Source organism: Ranitomeya variabilis, chromosome 3 (assembly GCF_051348905.1).
Source record: "Ranitomeya variabilis isolate aRanVar5 chromosome 3, aRanVar5.hap1, whole genome shotgun sequence".
In the NCBI taxonomy this organism is placed as follows: domain Eukaryota; kingdom Metazoa; phylum Chordata; class Amphibia; order Anura; family Dendrobatidae; genus Ranitomeya; species Ranitomeya variabilis.
Genome location: NC_135234.1, coordinates 746,552,061 through 746,575,450, shown reverse-complemented (window position 1 = coordinate 746,575,450; position 23,390 = coordinate 746,552,061). Strand labels below are relative to the sequence as shown.

The window sequence follows — 23,390 nt, the reverse complement described above, 5'->3', positions numbered from 1 at the left end:
TAATTTACCTCTTTATCACCCATTATTTGTAATTTCCCCCTTATCTCCCTTTCCCTTCTTTCCTTATACGTCATCTTTAGCACACAGCTATTTAATCCCCATCTTGCTTTTGTATATTCTAGGCATAAACCGCAAGGTGATCTACTCCCTGGTTGGCTCAGCAGATGGACATTTCACTATGGATGAGCAATCCGGCATCATTGTCCTGGAGCAGCCCCTAGACCGGGAAGTCCAGTCCTCCTATAATATAACAGTGAAAGCCTCAGATCGGAGCCCCCTTCAGCCGTTATCTTCATTTGCAGTTGTTACAATCACGGTCCTGGATGTCAATGATAACCCTCCAGTATTTGAAAGGAGAGATTACCTGGTCACGGTTCCCGAAGACACGGCCATTGGTTCCCAAGTGATGTTCGTATTTGCCGCCAGCAAGGATATTGGCTCAAATGCAGAAATAATGTACAGCTTCAGGACCGGAAATGAACATGGGAAGTTCAAGATCAATCCCAAGACAGGTAAAAGGCAGTAATTATCAATTTCCAAGACTCTTTGGTGAGTTTTGATCATGTTGAGTGAGGCCCCTAACACTAGAGTTGCCTTAGCCACAGGGCTGTGGAGTCGGTAAGCCAAACCTCCGACTCCTCAATTTCCATGACTCCAACTCCGACTCCACCAAAATGGACTCCGACTCCACGACTTTGACTCCACAGCCCTGCTTAGTCATCTTAGAATGACATGGAGGGAGCAGAGTAGTGATTGGCGACATTATGGTCCATAATGGTTTTGGAAAAGCTTAATATCATCCCTTATCGCACTAGTAAAGGTGGCCATAATGGTCAGCACCAACTTTTTTTTTTTTTAATGTAGAATCCTAAATAAAAATCCATCCAACTTATTTTCTTTTCCAGGAGCGATTGTAGTCATCAATCCTCTGGACTATGAAGGCTGTAAAAACTTTTTTCTTGTGGTGGAGGCTAAAGATGGCGGCAGCCCTCCACTTAGCGCAGTGGCGACGGTAAACATCAACTTGACGGATGTGAATGACAATCCCCCGACGTTCAGCCAGGAGGTTTACAGCGCTGTCATCAGCGAAGACGCCTCTATCGGAGATTCTGTCATTATGGTAAGTGTCAGGGTTAGAACTTTACTTAAGAACCTATTAAAACTCTTATGTCGCTGAGTGTTTATTGCTCGGGATTTTATGATTTCCTGCTTACCTGATCGACTCGTGTCCTACCCAAGGTCACGGTATAAAACAAATATCAACACGCCGGTTACAATGGTCTAATAAAATGTAATAAGAATTTTACTGACTGAGTGAGTAAACATGTCCGCTTCTTGTAAGCAAACATTATAGCTTGTACTGAAATGCGTTGGCCATAAGAAACGCGTCTAGAGGGCCTTTATAAAACCTAATTACATTTATGGGGCAGCAGCAAGATAAACACAAGCCGTACACTGGGCAAAGTCATTTCCTCTTGGACTGTATTTGCTATGGTTATTTGACACCCCCCTTCCCAATAAAAATAATCTCCAATGAAGACCTTGATTTGCCCTTTTCTGTCCAACTTTGTGTTCGACATTATATTAGATATGTTTAACACCGGAAAATTTGAGTGACAACCAATTTTGCTGCTGTTAGATCTTTCATAGAGGATTGTCACTCAGCTTTTTTAGACTCCTGAATGGTAAATCCGCCTATCTGTGCAGCGATGCATCCGCCGCACCGTGTTACTCTACAGCCAGACAGAATCTCTATTCAGGAAAGCTGGGTGACAACTCTTGTGAGATCTAAAATGATGGCCATTCTGGTTCTCACCCAGTTCATCACTATATAGTAAAATTGTTGGCAACTTTCCAATTATTTTTTTTTTTTTGGGGGGGAGGAGTTATTTAAAGGGTCATTCCCATCTTCATAGATAGATAGATATTGTAAATACAAGCACTTTTGCAATTTGCTGATCATAAAAATTTGCATCTGTTATTGAGATATTGAAAGTTTTGTTCCGTTTACAGCTTTGTTGCCTTGGAGACCGTCCACCACTGCTGTCTAGTTTGCAAGCACTATGCTGAAGCTGGCCGGGACTAGGAGGAAACGTGGCACTCCAGCAATCCTAGACAGCTTCTAAACAGTGCTTACAAGCTCAATAAAACTGAGCTTGTAAACGCTGCTCTTTTTCTGTTGTCTGTGGTCGGTCTCCAAGGCAACAAGCTGTAAACAAGAGAAAAGTGTTAATATCTTAAGGACGTTTGAAATTTTAATATTAAGTAAATTGCTTGTATTACAATCAATATCTGACGATATACCGATTAAAGGAAGATGGGAATAACCCGTTAATGACCCCAGTATAAAAAAGAAATCTTCTGGAGTATTATGCGCCAAATTAAGGGGTGCACAGCTCTTTATGAAGATGGAAAGTATTGCATCATAAGGTATAATCCATTCTAGTACAGATATAGTAATTTATCAATAAACCCTCAGTGTAGCTCCAATATAAAGTGACCAAGCGGCCTCCCTGCACACTTTGCGCAGCTGCACAATGACAGTGCACATTGGCAGTAACATGATTTAGAGGTATTGTCAGCACTTGCTATATCTGTATGAGCTGGTGTACGTTACTGGTATAATCTCTAATAATTTCTGGCATAAATGACCGTAAACCTGTGTCACGGTTTTGGCCTCGACCCCTATTTGCTAAGCTGCATGTGCTTTTTTGAACAGTAGTGAGAGTTATAAAAAAACATCTAAAAAGTTGCACATTTTTGGCTAAAACAGACGCCCAACAAAAAAGTGACTTAAAAAAACCCTGCAAGTGATGAACCGGGCACAAAGTCTATGATAAGTTTTCATATGTTTCTTTACATGAAGCTCTTTCCAGGTTATGCAGGAGGTTTACCTGCAGTCCTATGTAAATCCATTTTAATATTTTCATTATTGCTAATTGCCGTATCATTTTTAATCGTAGGTCTTTGCTGAAGACCTGGACAGCCCATCAAATGGATACGTAACTTTCTCTATTGTTAACGGTGACCAAGATAAACAGTTCATGGTGGATCCATTCATAGGACTGATAAAAGTCAAGGACAAGTTGGACCGGGAGCGGGTACGGGGACATATTGTTTATTTTGCTGCGATGTCTGTTCATTCCCTGGTCGGCCATATAAATGGTAGCTATGGAACACTACTTTTGCCGCTATAGGGAAAATGTAATTAAAGCCGGTCCCTTCTACCATTTTAAGGTATTCATTATGGTTTCCAAACATTTTTATGTCTGAAACCTTTACATAATTGGCCCCTTATTTATCACTGCCTAAAAAGAAATAATGACCATGTTGTCTATAGCAACCAATCAGAGTTCAGCTTTCATTTCTTAAACTGCTTTGGTAAAATGAAAGCTGCGCTGTGATTGGTTGCTATGAGCAACACAGGCGGTTTTCTTTTACAACAGTTTTTGATAAATGAGGCCTAGTGGATTTTTCCACTCTTACAGGACAGGCTGTGGATTATCACAACACCAATTTTACCCATGTCAGCGGTATAATCTGTGGAAAATTTGTGAGAAAATCAGCATGTAAACATCTGTCCTGCTCATTAAAGTACAGCCATGAGTGGATCACATACTTACCAGTAGGCCATGTTCACACGTTCTGTATTTGGCCAGTATTTTACCTCAGTATTTGTAGCCAAAACCAGGAGTGGGTGATAAATACAGAAGTGGTGACGTGTTTCTATTACACTTTTCCTCAGATTGTTCCACTCCTGGTTTTGACTTACAAATACTGATGTAAAATACTGACCAAATACTGCATGTGTGAACATGGCCTCACAAATTTAAAAAATCGAGACATTTAATCCCTGCTCTCATAGCATTCAAAACCAGAATGTTATCATATGGACGTGGGTTTGCAACACTCCACTCCTATTTTCCGGGTTGATTCGGGAGACAGTTGGAGAGTCTGCGTACACCGTTGTGTTCATCACATTATCCATTTATTTATGTTACATACCGTATATAGCGCCAACACTTATGTCAGCGTTGTACAGAGATTGTCATCACTTGCATCATTCTCTCTCCCAATCTAATACAGGCACATGCTCTCGGACCAAATTCATAGGAGGCCGATTGACCCATCAACGCAATTGTAAAAAAAATTAGTAGTCAATTCACTAAAGCAAGCAGAGGTGTACACTGCTGTGCAAAAATTTTAGGCAGGTGTGGAAAAAATGCCCCAAAGTAATAATGATTAGCGGGGTTGTCCACTACTAGGACAACCCCTTCTTCTGCCCTAATAAAAAAAAAAGCCTATACTAACCTCCCATGCCGGCGCTGTTCCAGCAGTGTTGGCGCTCGCGTTCCCGGTGCTCTTGTGCAGTTGTATTACACGTGGTGCCCAGCACCCAATCAGCCCTGGTGTCACTGTTGGACAAATCGAACATGAAGAGGAAACCAGGGCAGGGGCCGATCTCTGACTCCCTCTTCATGTCCAGTTCGACAAAGTGACTCCATCGCTGATTGGGCGCCAGGCTCTCGTGTCATCACAATCGCCCCGGGACCGCGAGTGCCGACACCGCTGGAACAGCACTGGCACAGGAGGTGAGTATAGGCTTTTTTACTTTATCGTTGCCAAGCATGTGGAATGAGAAGGGGTTGTCTTAGTAGTGAACAACCCCTTTTAAAAAATAGAAGTGTTACTAGTTTATTTTTATTAATTAGTAAAACGCAAAGTGAATGGACAAAAAGAAAAATCTAATCAGATCAATATTTGGTGACCATCCTTTGCCTTCATCATTCCTCTAGGTACTTGTCACTTGTAAACAGTTTTTGAAGGAACTCGGCAGGAGGTTGTACCAAACATCTTGGAGAACTGTCCCAAGATCTTCTGTGTATGAGGCTTGTGCAGATCCTTCTGTCTCTCCTTGTGCTCCCAGACAGACTCGATGATGTGAGATCCGGGCTCTGTGGGGGCCGGATCATCATTTCCAGGACTCCTTGTACTTCATTATGCTGAGAATAGTTCTTAATGACATTGGCTATATGTGCACTAAGATCTATGGTTAGTCCTCCAAGATTTTTAGAACAAATTCCCTACAAAGTTCCTTCAAAAACTGTAAGCGAGTGACAAGTGTACCTAGAAAAATTGATGAAGGCAAGGGGCGGTCACAATAAATATTGATTTGATGGAGATGTCGCTTCTGTTCATTCACTTTTCATTTTATGAAATTGTTTATTTTATTTATTGATAAAATTAAGGGAAGTGTTAGATGGCTGTATAACTAAGACAAGGATCACAACTCAATGCTTGGACGGCCGACGTCTCTCCCAACTGCATGTATTTCTATGCAGTTATCACGCCCAGGTCGGGAGAGTCGGCGGCCTGTCCGAGCATTGCGTTGTGATCCTCGTTCGGGTTATACGGTCATCTGACTTCACTAAAGGGATCCTGTATGATGGGCGCCCCTGGTCTTGCTCGGTGCCTCTACTATCCTTGCCATCGACCATCCTTCTGCCCTGCATTGTGTGGATGACGCATCCTATGTCATCCACCCAGCGTCCCCAATCTCGCTCATGCACAGGCATGCTTCTGCTTCCATGCTGTAGGCAGAGCAAAGAACTGTAATGCTCATGCCCAGTGAGAAGACAGAGCGCCAATGACCCGAGAAATTAGTGACACATGCGTTGGGGGCGCTGTGTGGATGATTTATCCATATCAAGCAGGGTAGAAGGACGGCGATTTTGGGAATAGAGGAGGTGCCGAGCAAGGCCAGCAATGGTCATTGGACCGGACAGCACCATATGGGGGGTATAATAAAAGGTATTTTTTGGGGATATGCAGAGGAGCTTGGAGACTTATATGCAGGTTGCTGGACTGTTTTTAAAGGAGGCATTAAAGGTGATGGCTGGAGTTTATAATGGGAAAACCTGGTGACAGATTCCCTTTAAACTATTAACACTTCTGTTTTTTAAAATCATTCTTACTTTCCTGCATTTTTTCCAGATTTGCCTTATGCTTTTGCATAGTAGAATATACTGTACAAAGTACATTAGAAAATATAACATGCTGAAAGAGGAATATCCTTTAATCATACAGCAATTAAATCCAACCTGTCAGGACGATGTTACTACTTAGACTAGTGGTATGGTTCCTAGTCTTGGTCCTAGTACAACAATAAAAATGAGACCTGTCTTGTAGTAATCGGATGTACTGGCGCTGAGAAATCGAACGTTGAATTCACGTGCAAATTAGTCTGGGGGCGTGTCCATACACAGAGTACATAGACACGCCCACAAATGCACTTCCTGATTAATTGACTTGATGCTTCGAAGCTTGATTTCTCAGTGCCGGTACATCGGATTAATACAAGCCAAGTGTCATTTTTATTGTTGAACTAGGATCTATACAGCCATACCACTAGATTCAGTAGTAAAATCAACCTCACGGGTTCTCTTTAAGTCCTAAAAATTCTATATCACCCTCTAATGTTCTAGATAAATAACATTTGGAGATGCAGCTGCAAGTAACCGTGATGATTTCTAGTAACATATCTCCGGGAACCAAATAGAATTACGACGCAGTCACTAGAGGAAGCCTTGTGTGAAGTGACGAGTCCCCTGGAAGCTGAGAAGGATGACTCTTCACACCGTCAGATCAATTCATCATATGTTCCCAAGAGGTCCATGGCCTAGGATTATATTTCCCAGCCAAGCAGTTGATAGTCCTGTGATTCTGAGCTACGCTTATATACATTTTTGGACTGTGCTTTATCAAGTTTTGTATAGAAATGCTGTAATCACAATAATATACATATAATATGTAATACCTTACAACTATAAATATTCCTATAGACGAGGCATAGCGTGAAGTTCATAGGACCTACGAAAAGTCTATTTTTTTTATCATATGTAGCATTACTACCCCTTTGAGGCCCCTCAAACATCAGTGCCCAGGTGCCTAGTTATGTCCTTAAAATCACACATATAGACAGGTCACTGTCTCCTGCAAGTTCAGCTCACTCTTCTCCCGCTGCTGTCATCATTTCATTACCAATAGAAATGTGTTATTACTTTTCTTTTTTTTTCTTTTTTTTCAAGGTATCTGGTTATTCACTTTTGATTCAAGCCAGAGATAGTGGTTTTCCACCGCTCTCATCCACCGTGACAGTAAATATCGATATTTCAGATGTGAATGATAACAGCCCCCAGTTTACACCGGCCAACTACAGCGCCGTCATACAGGTAGGCTACAGTGATCTGACTTGCTTATTATGATCATATTACTTATCACTAGCACCACCATTGTTCTCAGGCTGCTCCTGGTATTGCAATTAAACTGTCCACCAGATAATTAAGAAATCAATTGGGGTTCAACGCTGATCTGCTAGTTTTCATCTATCCTGTGTATAGGTAATGGGGACAATTCGTGAAAGTTTTATGCCACAAATGTGGAGTAAAAGCTTTGAAAAAAACTCAAGATTTTTGGCGCAAAAATTTTGTGACACTTTGTATCAGCTCCACCAAACGCCCTGGTTGGAATAGGATATCTGGTGCAGCCCATGAAGGCACCAAATTCATTAAGTGGCTTGTGCCTTTTAATAAATTGGGCTCCTCTTCCACTCCATCAAGACTGTCTCAGTGCGAGCCTGTGCTACGCCATTCTTGATACATCATACCCAGTAAGTGTTAGCGTCCGGAATACCCCTTTAAAGGTTATTCCTTTGCGACAATCGTTTTGTTGTTCACTTGCTTTCCTAACTCCTAAGGCAAGCGACTGTCTGAAAAGTTTTCGTTTGTGCAATTCTCAACACTCTCTGCTCATTCCTCCCTTTCTTCAGTGTTAGAGATAACAGCAGGGAAGGAAAGAGAATTGCACGCAGATCTTCACTGTGTGAACAAGAGAGAAAGCATCTACAGTTTCAGAGAGGGCAGAGAAAAAAAGCTTTAGGAAAGGAGGAAAACACATTAAGAAAAAACAAGTGCAGGATAGAAGCTGTGCTGATATATGTGTTACTAAAGACAACAGCAACCTGGATACACACAAAGCTCGCATCTAGCCTTTATTACGGGGATAAAGTCTGTAAGTCTTTTCTTGTGCTGAGGGCAGGTCTGGACAGCTCTACTCATTCCTCCCTTACATCAATATTGGAGATAACAGGGGTTATACATAGATCCCTACTATGTGTTCAATAGAGAAAGCATCTACAGTCTCAAAGAGGGGAGATAAAACAGGCCTGAGGAAAGCACATTAAGAAAATAAGCGCAGGATAGAAGCTGTGCTGATATATGTGTTACTAAAGACAACAGCAACCTGGATACACACAAAGCTCACATGTAACCTATATTACTGGGAGAAAGTCTGTAAGTCTTTTCTCGTTATGAGTGCAGTTGTGGATGGCTTTGCTCATCCCTGCCTTCCTTCAGTTTTAGAGATAACAGCAGGGGGGGAAAGGGGACTATACAGAGATCTCTACAAGAGAGAAAGTCTACAGTTTCAGAGAGGGCAGAGAAAACAGGCTTTGAAAAATGAAAAGAAGGGAAACATGGAGAGAAAATAAGTTCAGGATAGAAGCTGTGCTGATAGATGTGTTACTGAAGCAACAGGAAACCTGGATACACACAGAGCCCACATCCAGCCTATATTACTGGGAAAACCGCTTCCACAATGGAAAAATACAAAACTTGAAAACTGCATATCAGAGGATCTGAAAAAGAATGAAGATTGCTGACTAAAACTTAGTAGCTATTACAAGTTAATAAAATTGCACAAACATATGTAAAAATCATTTCCTCCATGTCAAAATTGTCCATTGCTTTTAAGTTGCAATACCACCTAGAGCCTGAAGATTAGAGGGGAGCTGTGTCTGTGGAAATAAAAACACATTTTTTTTCTTCTAATCCCAGAAAGTCTAATTAATTCTAATTAAAACACTTGAAAACAAGAGGCATGCACTAAAGTAAGACGCCTCCATGACAAACCAAGTTCTCGAAAACTCCTGCCTTTCTATTCTGGGTGAAATAAATAGATGAATGCCTTCCCTTTATGCATTATCGGTAACACAATCACTTTTCTAACCGTCTGCTGAGAATGATCCACTTTGCCCAATATATGTGAAGCTAAGAAGAAGATGTTTAATAGGTAACGCAGGTCACGGGCGGGTTAGTCTTGTAAACAAGCCGAGGTATCCACTAATCTCTTGACCGAGGATTAAATGTGACTTGTGCCTTATGAATCACTTCTGTGAGTCCCTAGCCGAGAGCTTCATTACTGGACTGTAATGAATGAGCCCGGCTTATACGTCACGCTGCCAGGCCTCGGATATTGATTAATGGACTTTTAAATATAAATCTGGAGATATGAACAAGAGGAACTCACTGATATGTTTATTTGAGCTAAGAAGAGAATATTCAGCATAATCGATGGTCGGACAAGGCGTTTTGGCACTAAAATCAACCGCCAAGACCGAACTAGGCCAATACAATGCAAAATATGGAGGAGATGTGGGTTCATTATTAAGGTATATCCATATTAATAGAGTCGGGCAAAACAATGTGTAGGACCTTGACAAAGCAGCCACGTCGTTATCCTGTGACCATCATACTAGAGTAAAACCGATCCGCCAGCATCTCTGGTGCTTCTTCTTATTAGGCATGTTGTTGTACATGTGTTATGCCCTAATACTGAGCCTACTATAGTCTTAGTATGCCTACCAATCAGAAGTAGTGTGGTGGATAGGAGAAGGTTTGCAGGGCTCTACTCCAGTGGACTACCTACAGTATGTGGCTGCTGGACCAAGGTCCTGCAAATCATTTTTGCTAGACTCCACATAACAGGGCTTTGTAGGGGTGCATGGCGGCATTACTGTACCTCCGGATCTCTAAAATTTCGTAAACCCAATAAAAGCATTTTCCCCCAGAAACAAAGCTTTTACTTCTGAGGGTATGAAATCCAATTAAGGAGATAGGAGAAGGTTTGCAGAGCTCTACTTTGGTGGACTACGGTCCTGCAAATCATTTTTGCTCGACTCCACATAACAGGGCTTTGTAGGCGTGCATGGCAGCATTAATGTACCTCTGGATCTCTAAAATTTCATAAACCCAATAGAGGTATTCTCCCCCAGAAACAAAGCTTTTACTTCCAAGGGTATGACATCCAATTAAGGAGATTGCAAAAGGTTTTCGGAGCTCTACATTGGTGGACTACCGATGTAGCTGCTGGACTTAAGTCCTGCAAATGATTTTTGCTCGACTACACATAACAGGGCTTTGTAGGAGTGCGTGGCAGCATTAATGTACCTCTGGATATCTAATATTTCATAAACCCAATAAAGGTATTCTCCCACAGAAACAAAGCTTTTACTACTGAGGGTATGTCATACAATTAAGTAGATAGGAAAAGGTTTAGGAGGCTCTACTTCGGTAGACTACGGATGAGGCTGCTGGACCAAGGTCCTGCAAATCATTTCTGCTTAACTCCACATAACAGGGCTTTGTAGGGGTGCATTGCTGCATTATTGTACCTCCAGATCTCTAAAATGTAATAAACTCAATAGAAGTATTCTCCCCCAGAAACCAAGCTTTTATTTTCGAGGGTATGACATCCAATTAAGCCGTTTTGACATAACACGGAGGTGGTGTAGTACCATATTATATTGTAAATTTCATTTATCAACATACAGTATATGATCAAACCCATCTTTGTAGATCAGGATATGTCACTGGACATGTAATGGCAAAAAGCTTCCTTAAAGGGGGTTTCATAAAAGGTTTGTGAAGCTCAGTACTGAAATACTGGAAATTCTTCTTCTGCATCAAAAGCTAAAGAATTGATGAGATGCCGAAGCCTTTATCTAGGTCATGTAGTTTGTGCAGACCAAGACACGCCGGATGCCTTCCTGAATTAGTATATTAACCATGCCAACTTAGAAAATCATTTAAATCTCCATGTTAACTAGTAGAATAATATAAATATATTATTGGACATTTTGGTGACAGATCTACTCTTGGTGTAACCTAACGTAAAAGTTTTTGGGATTTGACTAGAAAACAAGTTCCTTTATTTTATGCTACACAACTCATTGCTTTATCTTTTAGGAGAACAAGCCTACCGGGACTAGTATCCTCCAGCTTGTAGTCACCGACAAAGACTCGTACCATAATGGACCACCATTTACATTCACCATAATAAGTGGAAATGAAGGCGGCCGGTTCGTTCTGGATCAGTCGGGGGTTTTACGTTCTGCTGTTGTTTTTCAACACACGATCGCGAATGAGCATCTCCTGAACATACAGGTATTTCAAGGTCTAACTTGTTGAGGTAGACGAGATACAGAGAAGACACTGTCCTTAAGAGTTTATATTTTATAAGCGAGAGGTCATTGCATGTAAAAGCTTGAAGGAGAGAGGACCCTGACTATAAGAGCTGACACTCTACAGGAGAGAGGATCCTGCACATAAGAGCTGACACTCTACAGAAGAGAGGACCCTGCACATAAGAGCTGACACTCTACAGGAGAGAGGATCCTGCACATAAGAGCTGACACTATACAGGAGAGAGGACCCTGCACATAAGAGCTGACACTGTACAGGAGAGAGGTCCCTGCACATAAGAGCTGACACTTTACAGGAGAGAGGACCCTGCACATAAGAGCTGACACTCTACAGGAGAGAAGACCCGGCACATAAGAGCTGACACTCTACAGGAGAGAAGACCCGGCACATAAGAGCTGACACTCTACAGGAGAGAGGACCCTGCACATAAGAGCTGACACTCTACAGGAGAGAAGACCCGGCACATAAGAGCTGACACTCTACAGGAGAGAAGACCCGGCACATAAGAGCTGACACTCTACAGAAGAGAGGACCCTGCACATAAGAGCTGACACTCTACAGGAGAGAGGACCCTGCACATAAGAGCTGACACTCTACAGAAGAGAGGACCCTGCACATAAGAGCTTACACTCTACAGGAGAGAGGATCCTGCACATAAGAGCTGACACTCTACAGGAGAGAGGACCCTGCACATAAGAGCTGACACTCTACAGGAGAGAAGACCCTGCACATAAGAGCTGACACTCTACAGGAGAGAGGACCCTGCACATAAGAGCTGACACTCTACAGGAGAGAGGACCTTACACATAAGAGCTGACACTCTACAGGAGAGAGGACTCTGCACATAAGAGCTGACACTCTACAGGAGAGAGGACCCTGCACATAAGAGCTGACACTCTACAGGAGAGAGGACCCTGCACATAAGAGCTGACACTCTACAGGAGAGAAGACCCGGCACATAAGAGCTGACACTCTACAGAAGAGAGGACCCTGCACATAAGAGCTGACACTCTACAGGAGAGAGGACCTTACACATAAGAGCTGACACTCTACAGAATAGAGGACCCTGCACATAAGAGCTGACACTCTACAGGAGAGAGGACCCTGCACATAAGAGCTGACACTCTACAGGAGAGAGGACCTTACACATAAGAGCTGACACTCTACAGAAGAGAGGACCCTGCACATAAGAGCTGACACTCTACAGGAGAGAGGACCCTGCACATACGAGCTGACACTCTACAGGGGAGAGGACCCTGCACATAAGAGCTGTCACTCTACAGGAGAGAGGACCCTACACATAAGAGCTGACACTACAGGAGAGAGGTTCCTGCACATAAGAGCTGACACTCTACAGGAGAGAGGACCCTGCACATAAGAGCTGACACTCTACAGGAGAGAGGACCCTGCACATAAGAGCTGACACTCTACAGGAGAGAGGACCCTGCACATAAGAGCTGACACTCTACAGGAGAGAGGACCCTGCACATAAGAGCTGACACTCTACAGGAGAGAGGACCCTGCACATAAGAGCTGACACTACAGGAGAGAGGACCCTGCACATAAGAGCTGACACTGTACAGAAGATAGGTCCCTGTACATAAGAGCTGACACTCTACAGGAGAGAGGACCCTGCACATAAGAGCTGACACTCTACAGGAGAGAGGACCCTGCACATAAGAGCTGACACTGTACAGAAGAGAGGTCCCTGTACATAAGAGCTGACACTCTACAGGAGAGAGGATCCTGCACATAAGAGCTGACACTCTACAGGAGAGAGGACCCTGCAGAGGATTAAAGATATCTATGACTTCAGTCTCTATGTCAAATGTCATATTACATCAGACCCCACCTATTAGAAGACTTATGATCGTAGCTTCTAGCAAAATGGCCCCTACATGATTTTCCCAACCATGATGTCACCAATTTATCAATGTTTTTAGTGGGCAAGAGGGACAGGATTTGGATATGAATTTAAATGAGGAAGAAAGGCTTAAATCCATGATAGTGAAGAAGTAGATTCAGCAAAAGAGATTGCCAAAAACTTATAAGACATAATTAAGTTTTCTTGACAACCCCACCCTTTGGTCCTTTTGTTTTTCAAAAAATTGACTTAATTTTTCTTTTCTCCGAACAGGTGAAAGACTCAGGTAAACCACCGATGACCTCTCAAACCTATGTACATGTAAGAGTTATCGAAGAGAGTATCCACAAACCTTCTGCCACCCCACTGGAGATATACATCGTCACCATGGAAGATGACTTCCCGGGAGGAGTCATAGGCAAGATTCACGCCACCGATCAGGATGTCTACGACGTCCTCTCCTACGCCCTCAAATCTGAGCAGAAGAGCTTGTTCAAAGTGAACAATCACGACGGCAAGGTTATCGCCCTTGGAGGTCTTGACGGGGGAAAATACAACTTGAACATATCGGTTAGTGATGGCCGCTACCAGGTATCGGTCGATGTGACGGTCCACGTTGAGCAGTTGATCCAGGATATGTTGTACAATGCCGTCACCATACGTTTCGAGAACATCTCTCCCGAGGATTTTGTGGGGCTTCATTTGCACGGCTTTCGACGTACCGTCCGGAACGCGGTTCTCACACAGAAAGAGGACAGCCTGTATATAATCAGCATCCAGCCGGTGGCAGGCACAAACCAGCTGGACATGCTGTTCGCCGTACAAATGCAAAGCGGAGGTTTCTACAAGCCGGCGTATTTGATTCAGAAGCTCTCAAATGCAAGGAGACATTTGGAAAATGTGATTCGGATATCAACAATCCTGGAAAAGAATTGCTCGGGATTGGATTGTCAGGAGCAACATTGTGAACAGACGTTGTCGATAGATTCCCACTCGCTAATGACCTACAGCACAGCCAGAATCAGTTTCGTATGCCCCCGCTTTTATAGGAACGTGCGCTGTATATGCAATGGTGAGTAATGGCGCCCTGGTTTATACTGGTAGGGAATTTTTTATTTAATCAGTTCATATCATAACCACTAGTTGGCTGCTTAAAGGCATAAATAGAATGATTATCTCCTGACAGAGTATCGCAAAAATTGGGTTTTTGGTTTTTGTGAAAGTTTTCTTGAGCCACTGATCTAAAAGATATGTCGAGCCAAGAGGAAAAGTAAGGCAGGTCACGTCTGTGTATAGCGCACCTGTAAGGTCAGGTCCAGCACTTTATTGCTGTGTTGAGGACATGACCAAAGACTTCTCCGGCAATGTTGGTAGTAGGGACATATTTAGATCTACTTTTTGATTAATTGTGTAACACAAACCTCTCTTTTTTGGGCACTGCTTTTAATAAACTGCCCATTGTTGCTGGGGGTCGCAGGTGATAGATTGTAACAGGTCCATAATTTACTCCCTGTTGGAATTTTAATTATGGCCTCTTGTTAAATAGGCAATTATGTAAGTGATAATTTGCCAATGTAGAGTTGGATAACGGTACTGTTGTTTGGGTGCTAGAATGAACTGTATATCGCTTTTAATTGGCAACTCTATGGCGTGGTTATTTGTACTCTGTGTACCGAACAGAGCATCGTTCTACATAAGACTGGCCCTGTACACAGTTCTGGGTGAATTGAGACATTATGTGACGCTTTGACATCTGCCATAAGTTTGCTATCTCATGCCTTGAGACTGTGTGACTGCCGATTTCTGAATCCTTACAGTGCGCGCACCTCATGCATTCACGATTCTTCAGTGATGAGGCATCGACTAGACGTACTCAGGACATATCTAGTTGGAATGTAGCCAGAAGTATTCAAATCATAGACATGCGGTCACATGTCAACCAGACATACGCAGCCTTACTCAATACAAGTGTACTGCACAAGGCTGGACATGTCTCGTTGGAATGTGGCCAGAAGTATGCAAATCATATACATTGGTCACATTCCGACTAGACGAACACAGCCTCGTTCAGTACAAGTATATTGAATGAGTTAGGACATGTTTAGTTGGAATGTGGCCGGAAGTATGCATCGTATACATGCGGTCACATGCCGAATAGACGTACACAGTCTTGCTCAATACAAGTGTATTGAATGAGGCTGGGCAAGTCTAGTCGGAATGTAGCTGGATCTATGCAAATCATATACTTGCAGTCACATGAGCGCCCGCTACCGGCCTTAACACCGGAGACTCCTGACAGTGTGTTGTTTGTGCACTTTTAAGAGTCTAAATTCTGCAGTCACATAAAGTTATTGCAGACATTTATCACAAGACTGGTCAGTTCATTTAAGGCAACTTAAGACGTCTTAACACTTTAAAGGGATTGTCCTATATATATTTTTTCACCTTGAACGAAGGCTAATCTTGGTTATAAGAACAAAGAAGCAGAAACCAGATACTCACCTATTGGACCCCTGTAATTGCTCAGCACTGCTGCCCCTCTGTGTCCTACCAGCCTGTTCACTTCTCTTCCGGTGTGAAATATGATTTGACCACTGCAGCCAATCAATAGACTTCTTTCCAAGCAGTGGCTGCTGATTGACTGCATTGGTCATGTGACATCACCCAGCGGAAGAGGAAGTAAGGAGACCCACGGGGCAATGCTGGCAGCAGGACGGAGAAATGGTGTGGGGGAGGGAGGTATGGTAGTTTAATTTCTTTTTTTTTTATTTTATTTGAAATTAACATGGACCTATTTTGAGAATTAAAAAAAAATGATATTTGACCAACCCTTTAATACAGACAGGCATCTTAAGTGTTGATATTATGTCTTTGGGTCTAATGACTCATGGCCAAAAATGCTTCAACAAGCAGAAATCTAAAAAACCAATATATTAGCTACTCCGCTCCATGCCGAGAATGATTGTAGGGTTTAGTATTTTTAGAAAATCACCGTCAATCGGCGGTAGCCGTCTCCGTCTAATTATATACTTCCAGTAAGCCGTAGGTCTAACCAAGAGAAGTAATAGCAGAGGAACAGCTGGGGCTATTGTTTCGTCATTCTTCAGGATTGCTGAGGCGGGGGGAACACGGACGATCCCCTCTTGTACGGCCCGAGAGCCTAAACATAGGTTCACTACTGAATGCATTAATGGACGCCAGCGCTGCCAACCTGGTATTTATAGCACTTACCGAAACAATCGTTTTCTTGTGGCCACAAATTAAAAAAACTGAAACCTTCTGCGTGCGCTCCCTCGTTAGGAGCCTTCCGGGGTTTGTGTGCCGCAACACGGAAGATTTTCACATTCCTGTCATATTATTATGACATAGTCTAATTGCTGAAAAATTCCGGAATGTATTAATTCCCAACCCCGTGACATTCACGGCTTTACTTCCCCTCCTCCCTTTGAGGCATTTTCCCCCTCTCGAATGTAACGAGGTCATTAATGGAATCCTAATGGTTTTATCGCGGGATGAAATGTTTCCTTTTCATTTCCCGCCTCTGTAAATTATAAAAGATAACACAAAATATAATAGTGAGGCTCAGTTTTCGTAGTCGAAGACCTGTACCTGCAATCATCCGTACATTTTGTTCAACGTAGCTGAATTTTTTTTTTGTTTTGTCCATGACAAACGTATATGAAATATGCCAAGAAGCAGGTGAGAAAGACCACAAGGTGAATTCAACACTCCTGTCGGCCGTTTCGCATGAATCGCGCTTTTTCAGGGCTTCAGATGAAATCCCATACAATGATACAATGTGAACCCCAGACTAAGGGCACATTCATGCGTCCTTACAAATCAATCCGAGACCGGACCGCAATGCATGGACTGGATTCGGTTCTGCCGACCCGAACTTGACATCTTCATAAAAGTATATGAAGCTGTCTCACAGCCAGTCCGTGCATTGCGGTTTGACCTCAGACCGATTTGTACAGACGTCTGAACGCACCTTAGGAGTGATTTTAGTCCTATCTCCCTGTTTTTGCCATTATTTAAAAAAAAATGCTTTAAAGCTAACCTGTCAGCAGATTTTTGCTATTTAATCCGAGAGCCGCATAATTCATGGGCAGAGAGCCTGATTCCAGGGATGCGTCACTTTCTTTGCAGCTTCCTGTAGTTTCACTACCATCAGTGTTTTTTTTCAGCAGGAGAGTATCAGTAGAGGACTAGGTGTCTCATGCCCAGCAGTCCAGCTAATTTGTATAACCACACCCCCACCACTGATTGGCAGCTTGCTAACAGTGTGCACAAGAAACTGCCAATCAGGGAAGTGGAAGTGGGTGGAGTTATAAAGAGCTGAGCATTCCGAGCACTGCTAGATCTACAGGAGATAAAACAGGGATTCTATCAAAACTGCACCAAGTAGTCCAATAAGTGATACATCACTGGAATCAGGCTCTCAGCCCCTACATTGTGCTGCTCTCACATTACAAAGCAAAAATCTGCTGGCAGATTCAATTTGTCGGGATAATCAAAAAATGTGCTTTCTGGCAGTCTCTTGAAGCTGCAGCCAGTCAGACATTTTTACCCTGCAGGTCAAATGTAGTTTTACATGACTACCAGATAAACAATGAAGGAACATGATAGAGCAGCAGCCACAAATCAAAAGAAATCCTCAAAGTCAACAGTTCTGCTCATAATTTGGGAAAGTTCAACACAAACAGGCCATGTATGTTATACTCCCAGATTAAAATGCACCATATGAAAAAGATCTGGGGGTTAAATTCTAGAAAAATAAAGTGAAGTGGTGTATAGACAGCGACGGTGCACCGACGGAACACTGACGGCGCACCGACGGCACCTGCTCCCTACATACATTTCTTGAGTAACTTAAAAGCAGATGTGAAAGTGTAACCAACCTAGCGACGGTAAATATAAGCACGGGGGTCACCCTCGTAAAAAAAGGATGCTCGGCAGTGTTCTTTAATCCCACCGCCTTGCATCTTATAATCAGGTTTAGTGAAGACACATGAACATTTAAATTAGCCGTAATCTAGAACATATTGAGTTGATGAATGCCATATGGTGCTGAACGTAGAGGAATGTGGCTGAAATCACTCTTTTCCAGGCGGCTGCAATACGGCAGAGCTCTCTTCTGTACGGGAACGAGTTTCCAGTGTAAGGCCGGACAAGCCCATGCTCCATGGTGACTTTAGAAAGCATGAATATTGTAGTGCGGTATTGCTCTGCACCATCCCTAATGTTAATCTATGCTTGCAGACCCAAATCATAGACAGTGTACACAGCTACTGTATCCGTAGATGTATTTATGTGCCATAAGACAACCATCGGGCCCATTGAAAACCAGGCTCCTGCTTATGTTAAATCTACACATGTTCCTCGGGGGCGGGACTAAGCATATCCCTCCCCATAGGTACATTGGATTGAGCAAAAATGGCAAGGAAGAATTTCCCCAAAGATCATTGTGTTATTTTTCCTTGCAAAGGAAGGTAAGGTATCAAAATTGAGCATAAGGGGACAAAATAAGCCACAAAGATGTCAACAAAAAGTAAGCCAAGCTTCTTACACCTTATGGTTATGACTAAGAGTAGGCTTTTAGCGCTGAGGAAATGTCTATGGGAAAACATACACAAGGTTGGGAGACATCAAGACTGGGAGGTGAATAGTATAAATTTCGTTGACTGAGTGACAATATTCTAAAAATGCAATATTCTATAGTCTGCAAAATAGCCGCCAAGACTCACAACTGTCCCTAGATATAGACGGATACTTGAAATGTAAATTACAGATGTGTCCACCTTGATATTTCTGCAGATTTGAGATTGGAATACGTATTCAATTTTCTATTAAATTTCCCGACAGGCTTCTACCCGCATCCCAACCACTGGGTGTCTGCATATAGACACATGGAGCATAGTCAGTGCCATTTCCCTCCATTTATCCTAAAATATGTTGAGGCAAGAGGGCAAGGAAGGACAAATATTGATCTTCCAAAGTACCAGAATATGCATTAGCATTGGAAGATGTTATTAATGATTTACTTCTGTAATATATTCTAAGGAATGGTTATACTTCTATGTGTTATGTATTGTGTTCTAAGTAATGGTTTTACTTCTTTGTGGTGCCCTACTTTGTTATTTTGGTTGTCCTAGATGACCTCATGAGCATTGTAACACGTTATGATCTGACCACGCAGGCATTCTCCTGACTACATGGAGGTTAGCATAAGCTTTGATGTTAGCCACATGGCCATTGTCAGACACTATGATCCTGACGACATTATCATTTCCATACATTATAATGCTGCCCACATGGGCAATGTTATATCCTATGATCCTGACCACATGGGCATTGTCATACCCTATGATCCTGACCACATGGGCATTGTCATACCCTATGATCCTGACCACATGGGCATTGTCAAGTCAGACCAGGAACGGACTGGGAGTGAAATTCAGCCCTGGCAATTGAAAGCACATAGGACCACGTTGTTCCTTCCCCTGGTGCTCCGTGTCAATTGCAATCTGAGGACACTGATACTGTTAACAGCATAGCAGACAATGCAACCCATGACTGCAACAGCCCATCTGGCATTTGCCAGATGGCCAGTCCGGCCCTGAGTCAGACACTGGGATCCTGATGACATTATGATTTCCATACATTATAATCCTGACCACATGGGCATTGTCATACCCTATGATCCTGACTACATGGGCATTGTCAGACACTATGATCCTGACCAAATGGGCATTGTTATATCGTATGATCCTGACCACATGGGCATTGCTATATCCTATGATCCTGACCACATGGGCATTGTCATACACTTTAATCCTGCCCACATGGGCTTTGTCATACACATTAATCCTCAACACATGGACGTTGTCATGTTATATCCTATGATCCTGACCACATGAGCATTGTCATACACTATGATCCTTACCACATGGGCATTGTCATAACCTATGATCCTGACCACATGGACGTTGTCATACCCTATGATCCTGACCACATGAGCATTGTCAGACACTATGATCCTGACCACATGGGCATTGTCATAACCTATTATCCTGACCACATGGGCATTGTCATACCCTATGATCCTGACCACATGGGCATTGTCAGACACTATGATCCTGATCGCATGGGCATTGTCATAACCTATTATCCTGACCACATGGGCATTGTCGTACACCTTGATCCTGCCCACATGGGCATTGTTATAACCTATGATCCTGACCACATGGGCATTGTCATACACTATGATCCTGACCACATGGGCATTGTCATACACTATGATCCTGACCACATGGGCATTGTCATACCCTTTAATCCTGACCACATGGCATTGTCATACCCTATGATCCTGACCACATGGGCATTGTCATACACGTTAATCCTGCCTACATGGGCATTGTCATAACCTATGATCTTGACCACATGGGCATTGTCATACACTATGATCCTGACCACATGGGCATTGTCATACCCTATGATCCTGCCACATGGGCATTGTCATACACTATGATCCTTACCACATGGGCATTGTCATACACATTAATCCTGACCACATGGGCATTGTCATACACGTTAATCCTGACCACATGGGCATTGTTATAACCTATGATCCTGACCACATGGGCATTGTCATACACTATGATCCTGACCACATGAGCATTGTTATTACCTATGATCCTGACCACATGGGCATTGTCATACACTATGATCCTGACCACATGGGCATTGTCATATGCTATGATCCTGACCACATGGGCATTGTCATATGCTATGATCCTGACCACATGGGCATTGTCATATGCTATGATCCTGACCACATGGGCATTGTCATATGCTATGATCCTGACCACATGGGCATTGTCATATGCTATGATCCTGACCACATGGGCATTGTCATATGCTATGGTCATATGCTATGGTCATGTGACACACCTCAGTAAAGCACAGGTACATAGTAGATAATGAATGAGTGTGTATTACATGCAGATTTTCCGTGTTCCGCTGCTGCCGTGTCTGGTTGCAGGGCCCATATGGTAAAGGACACAACCTTACATCTGTCACACATTAAAGTTTCAGGGTCCATCTGGCGCTGAGCACCTTGGGCCGATCTCTTGAAGTAAGGATGAACCAGTGTAGTTTATCACGCAGCATTGAGACAAATGAATCCACAAAATCCTTTAAAAGCTGAATTTCTAATAAATATCTCCTCCCGAATACAGGAGTAAGACTATGGAGGGGAAGGTTTATAAAAATGATTGCAAAGGGCCAGAGGAAGGTTATATTAGATCAGCTCTGATTTTCCAACGTGTTACAATGGCTGAAATCAGGTTGGTAATTACCGGCATAAAAATTACTCTAATTTTACTACTATCATGTAAAAGTAGGATTAGTTTTAAGTTACGGTAGTTAATTTTAAGGGGTTCTCAACTTTGGACAATGCCTTCTTGTTAGAAAGCTGCCTTGATATAATACTAATCACAGAAATCTTATTGATCATCTGTGATCGCTGCGTAATCCTGGCAGTAACTGATCAATTTCCCTACAGTGCCACCACAGGAGAAATGAAGCATTACACAATACAGTCCTCCAGAGAACCGCACTTTGTGGTCATTCTCCACTCTGATCTTGAATGGAAGATCCACCTCTATTAACTCGGAATTTCCTAATGTGATGAATGAAAATGGGTTTTCCAACTTTTGGAGGTCTGAGCAAGAGGGTCTTAAAATGTAACATGATTTGGGGTTAAAATATTGGGAGTTCAGGTTAATATAGGTCTCTAGGTCCAGATGGTCTCTAGATAAGGTCTCTAGATCCAGATGGAAGCTCCTGGGCCCCAATACAAAATCTGTAACAGGCCTTCACCTACCATGTGCTTCTGAGGAGAGGTCTTCCACCCTGTTAGGCACAAGGGCCCGGGAGACTTCCCCTTTAATCCATTCAGCATTACAGTGACGCGTACGGCTAGCACTTTTTATGAAAAGCTCAGGGGTGGGAAAGTGTAGAAATCCCGAATCCGACACATTTAAAAACATCAAAATTAGTTTGTTTTCATCGGATCTCAATGTTTTATGAAATGCAAAACTCTCCGGCATTAATACTTCTCAGATGCATCGCTGGAGTGAAGGAGCGGCGACATGAATAAACATAGGTTGACATTTGCTGAATATCTTTTGGGAGTTTGAGGATGCAGAATTAAGTGACACGTGCGTAAAAAAAGACAATACTGGCGGCATTACTGTTCACATACATATATAGGAATGGGCCAACCACAAGACCCCTATAGCTAGGCCAACTACATACACCACAGGACCTACATGGCATTGAACCCACACAATCTGCATAACAGAGCCAGCCATGTACACCACCAGAACACTGCTGGTCCCAGTGACGACTGCATGACCCACATAATAGGACCAGACAAAGGGCCACTACGGCTGTGACCGCCACAAATCACCAAAGGAGTGTCCACAGGACCACCATGGTATGTCAGACATGGCATCCTATTTGTGGGTTAGCCGCATAATCCAATAACAGTGCCAGCCACAGTACCATTATTGTGTGACAGCAGCGGAATCCCCTGAGTGTCAGCTACATAATCCAGTAACAGTGCCAGCCACAAGATCACTGAAGTATGACAGACATGGAACCTCATATGAAAGTCAGCCAGATAGCCTAGTAACAGTGCCAGCTAAAGAACCACTATGGTGTGAAAGCCATGAAACGCTAGGTGAATGTCAGTTACATGACACAATAACAGTGGCAGCCACACGGTCATTATAGAAGTACCAGCTACAGGACTCCCACAACAATGCTATACATACAGTAAGACCCTCATAACAGTTCCAGCAAAAGAGCTCCCAGTAACTGTGCCAGCCCAAGAGCTCCCAGTAACAGTGCCAACCAGAGCTACCAGTAACAGTGCCAGCCCAAGAGCTCCCAGTAACAGCGCCAGCCAAAGAGTTCCCAGTAACAGTGCCAGCCCAAGAGCTCCCAGTAACAGTGCCAACCAGAGCTACCAGTAACAGTGCCAGCCCAAGAGCTCCCAGTAAGAATGCCAGCCCAAGAGCTCCCAGTAACAGCGCCAGCCCAAGAGCTCCCAGTAACAGTGCCAACCCAAGAGCTCCCAGTAACAGTGCCAGCCCAAGAGCTCCCAGTAACAGCGCCAACCCAAGAGCTCCCAGTAA

The 23,390-nt window shown here is 43.1% G+C and overlaps 1 protein-coding gene across 8 annotated transcripts in view; it reads left to right on the top strand.

Moving 5' to 3' along the window:
• The window catches only part of FAT3 (FAT atypical cadherin 3), a 711,071-nt gene that overhangs the window by 623,698 nt on the left and 63,983 nt on the right, over positions 1-23,390 (top strand). For all 8 annotated transcript variants that reach the window (XM_077298543.1, XM_077298546.1, XM_077298544.1 and 5 more), the window contains 6 exons: positions 123-512; positions 906-1,120; positions 2,964-3,101; positions 7,089-7,232; positions 11,085-11,282; positions 13,459-14,257. In XM_077298543.1, the coding sequence (XP_077154658.1) occupies positions 123-512; positions 906-1,120; positions 2,964-3,101; positions 7,089-7,232; positions 11,085-11,282; positions 13,459-14,257 (1,884 nt within the window). The remainder of the gene's footprint in view (positions 1-122; positions 513-905; positions 1,121-2,963; positions 3,102-7,088; positions 7,233-11,084; positions 11,283-13,458; positions 14,258-23,390) is intronic.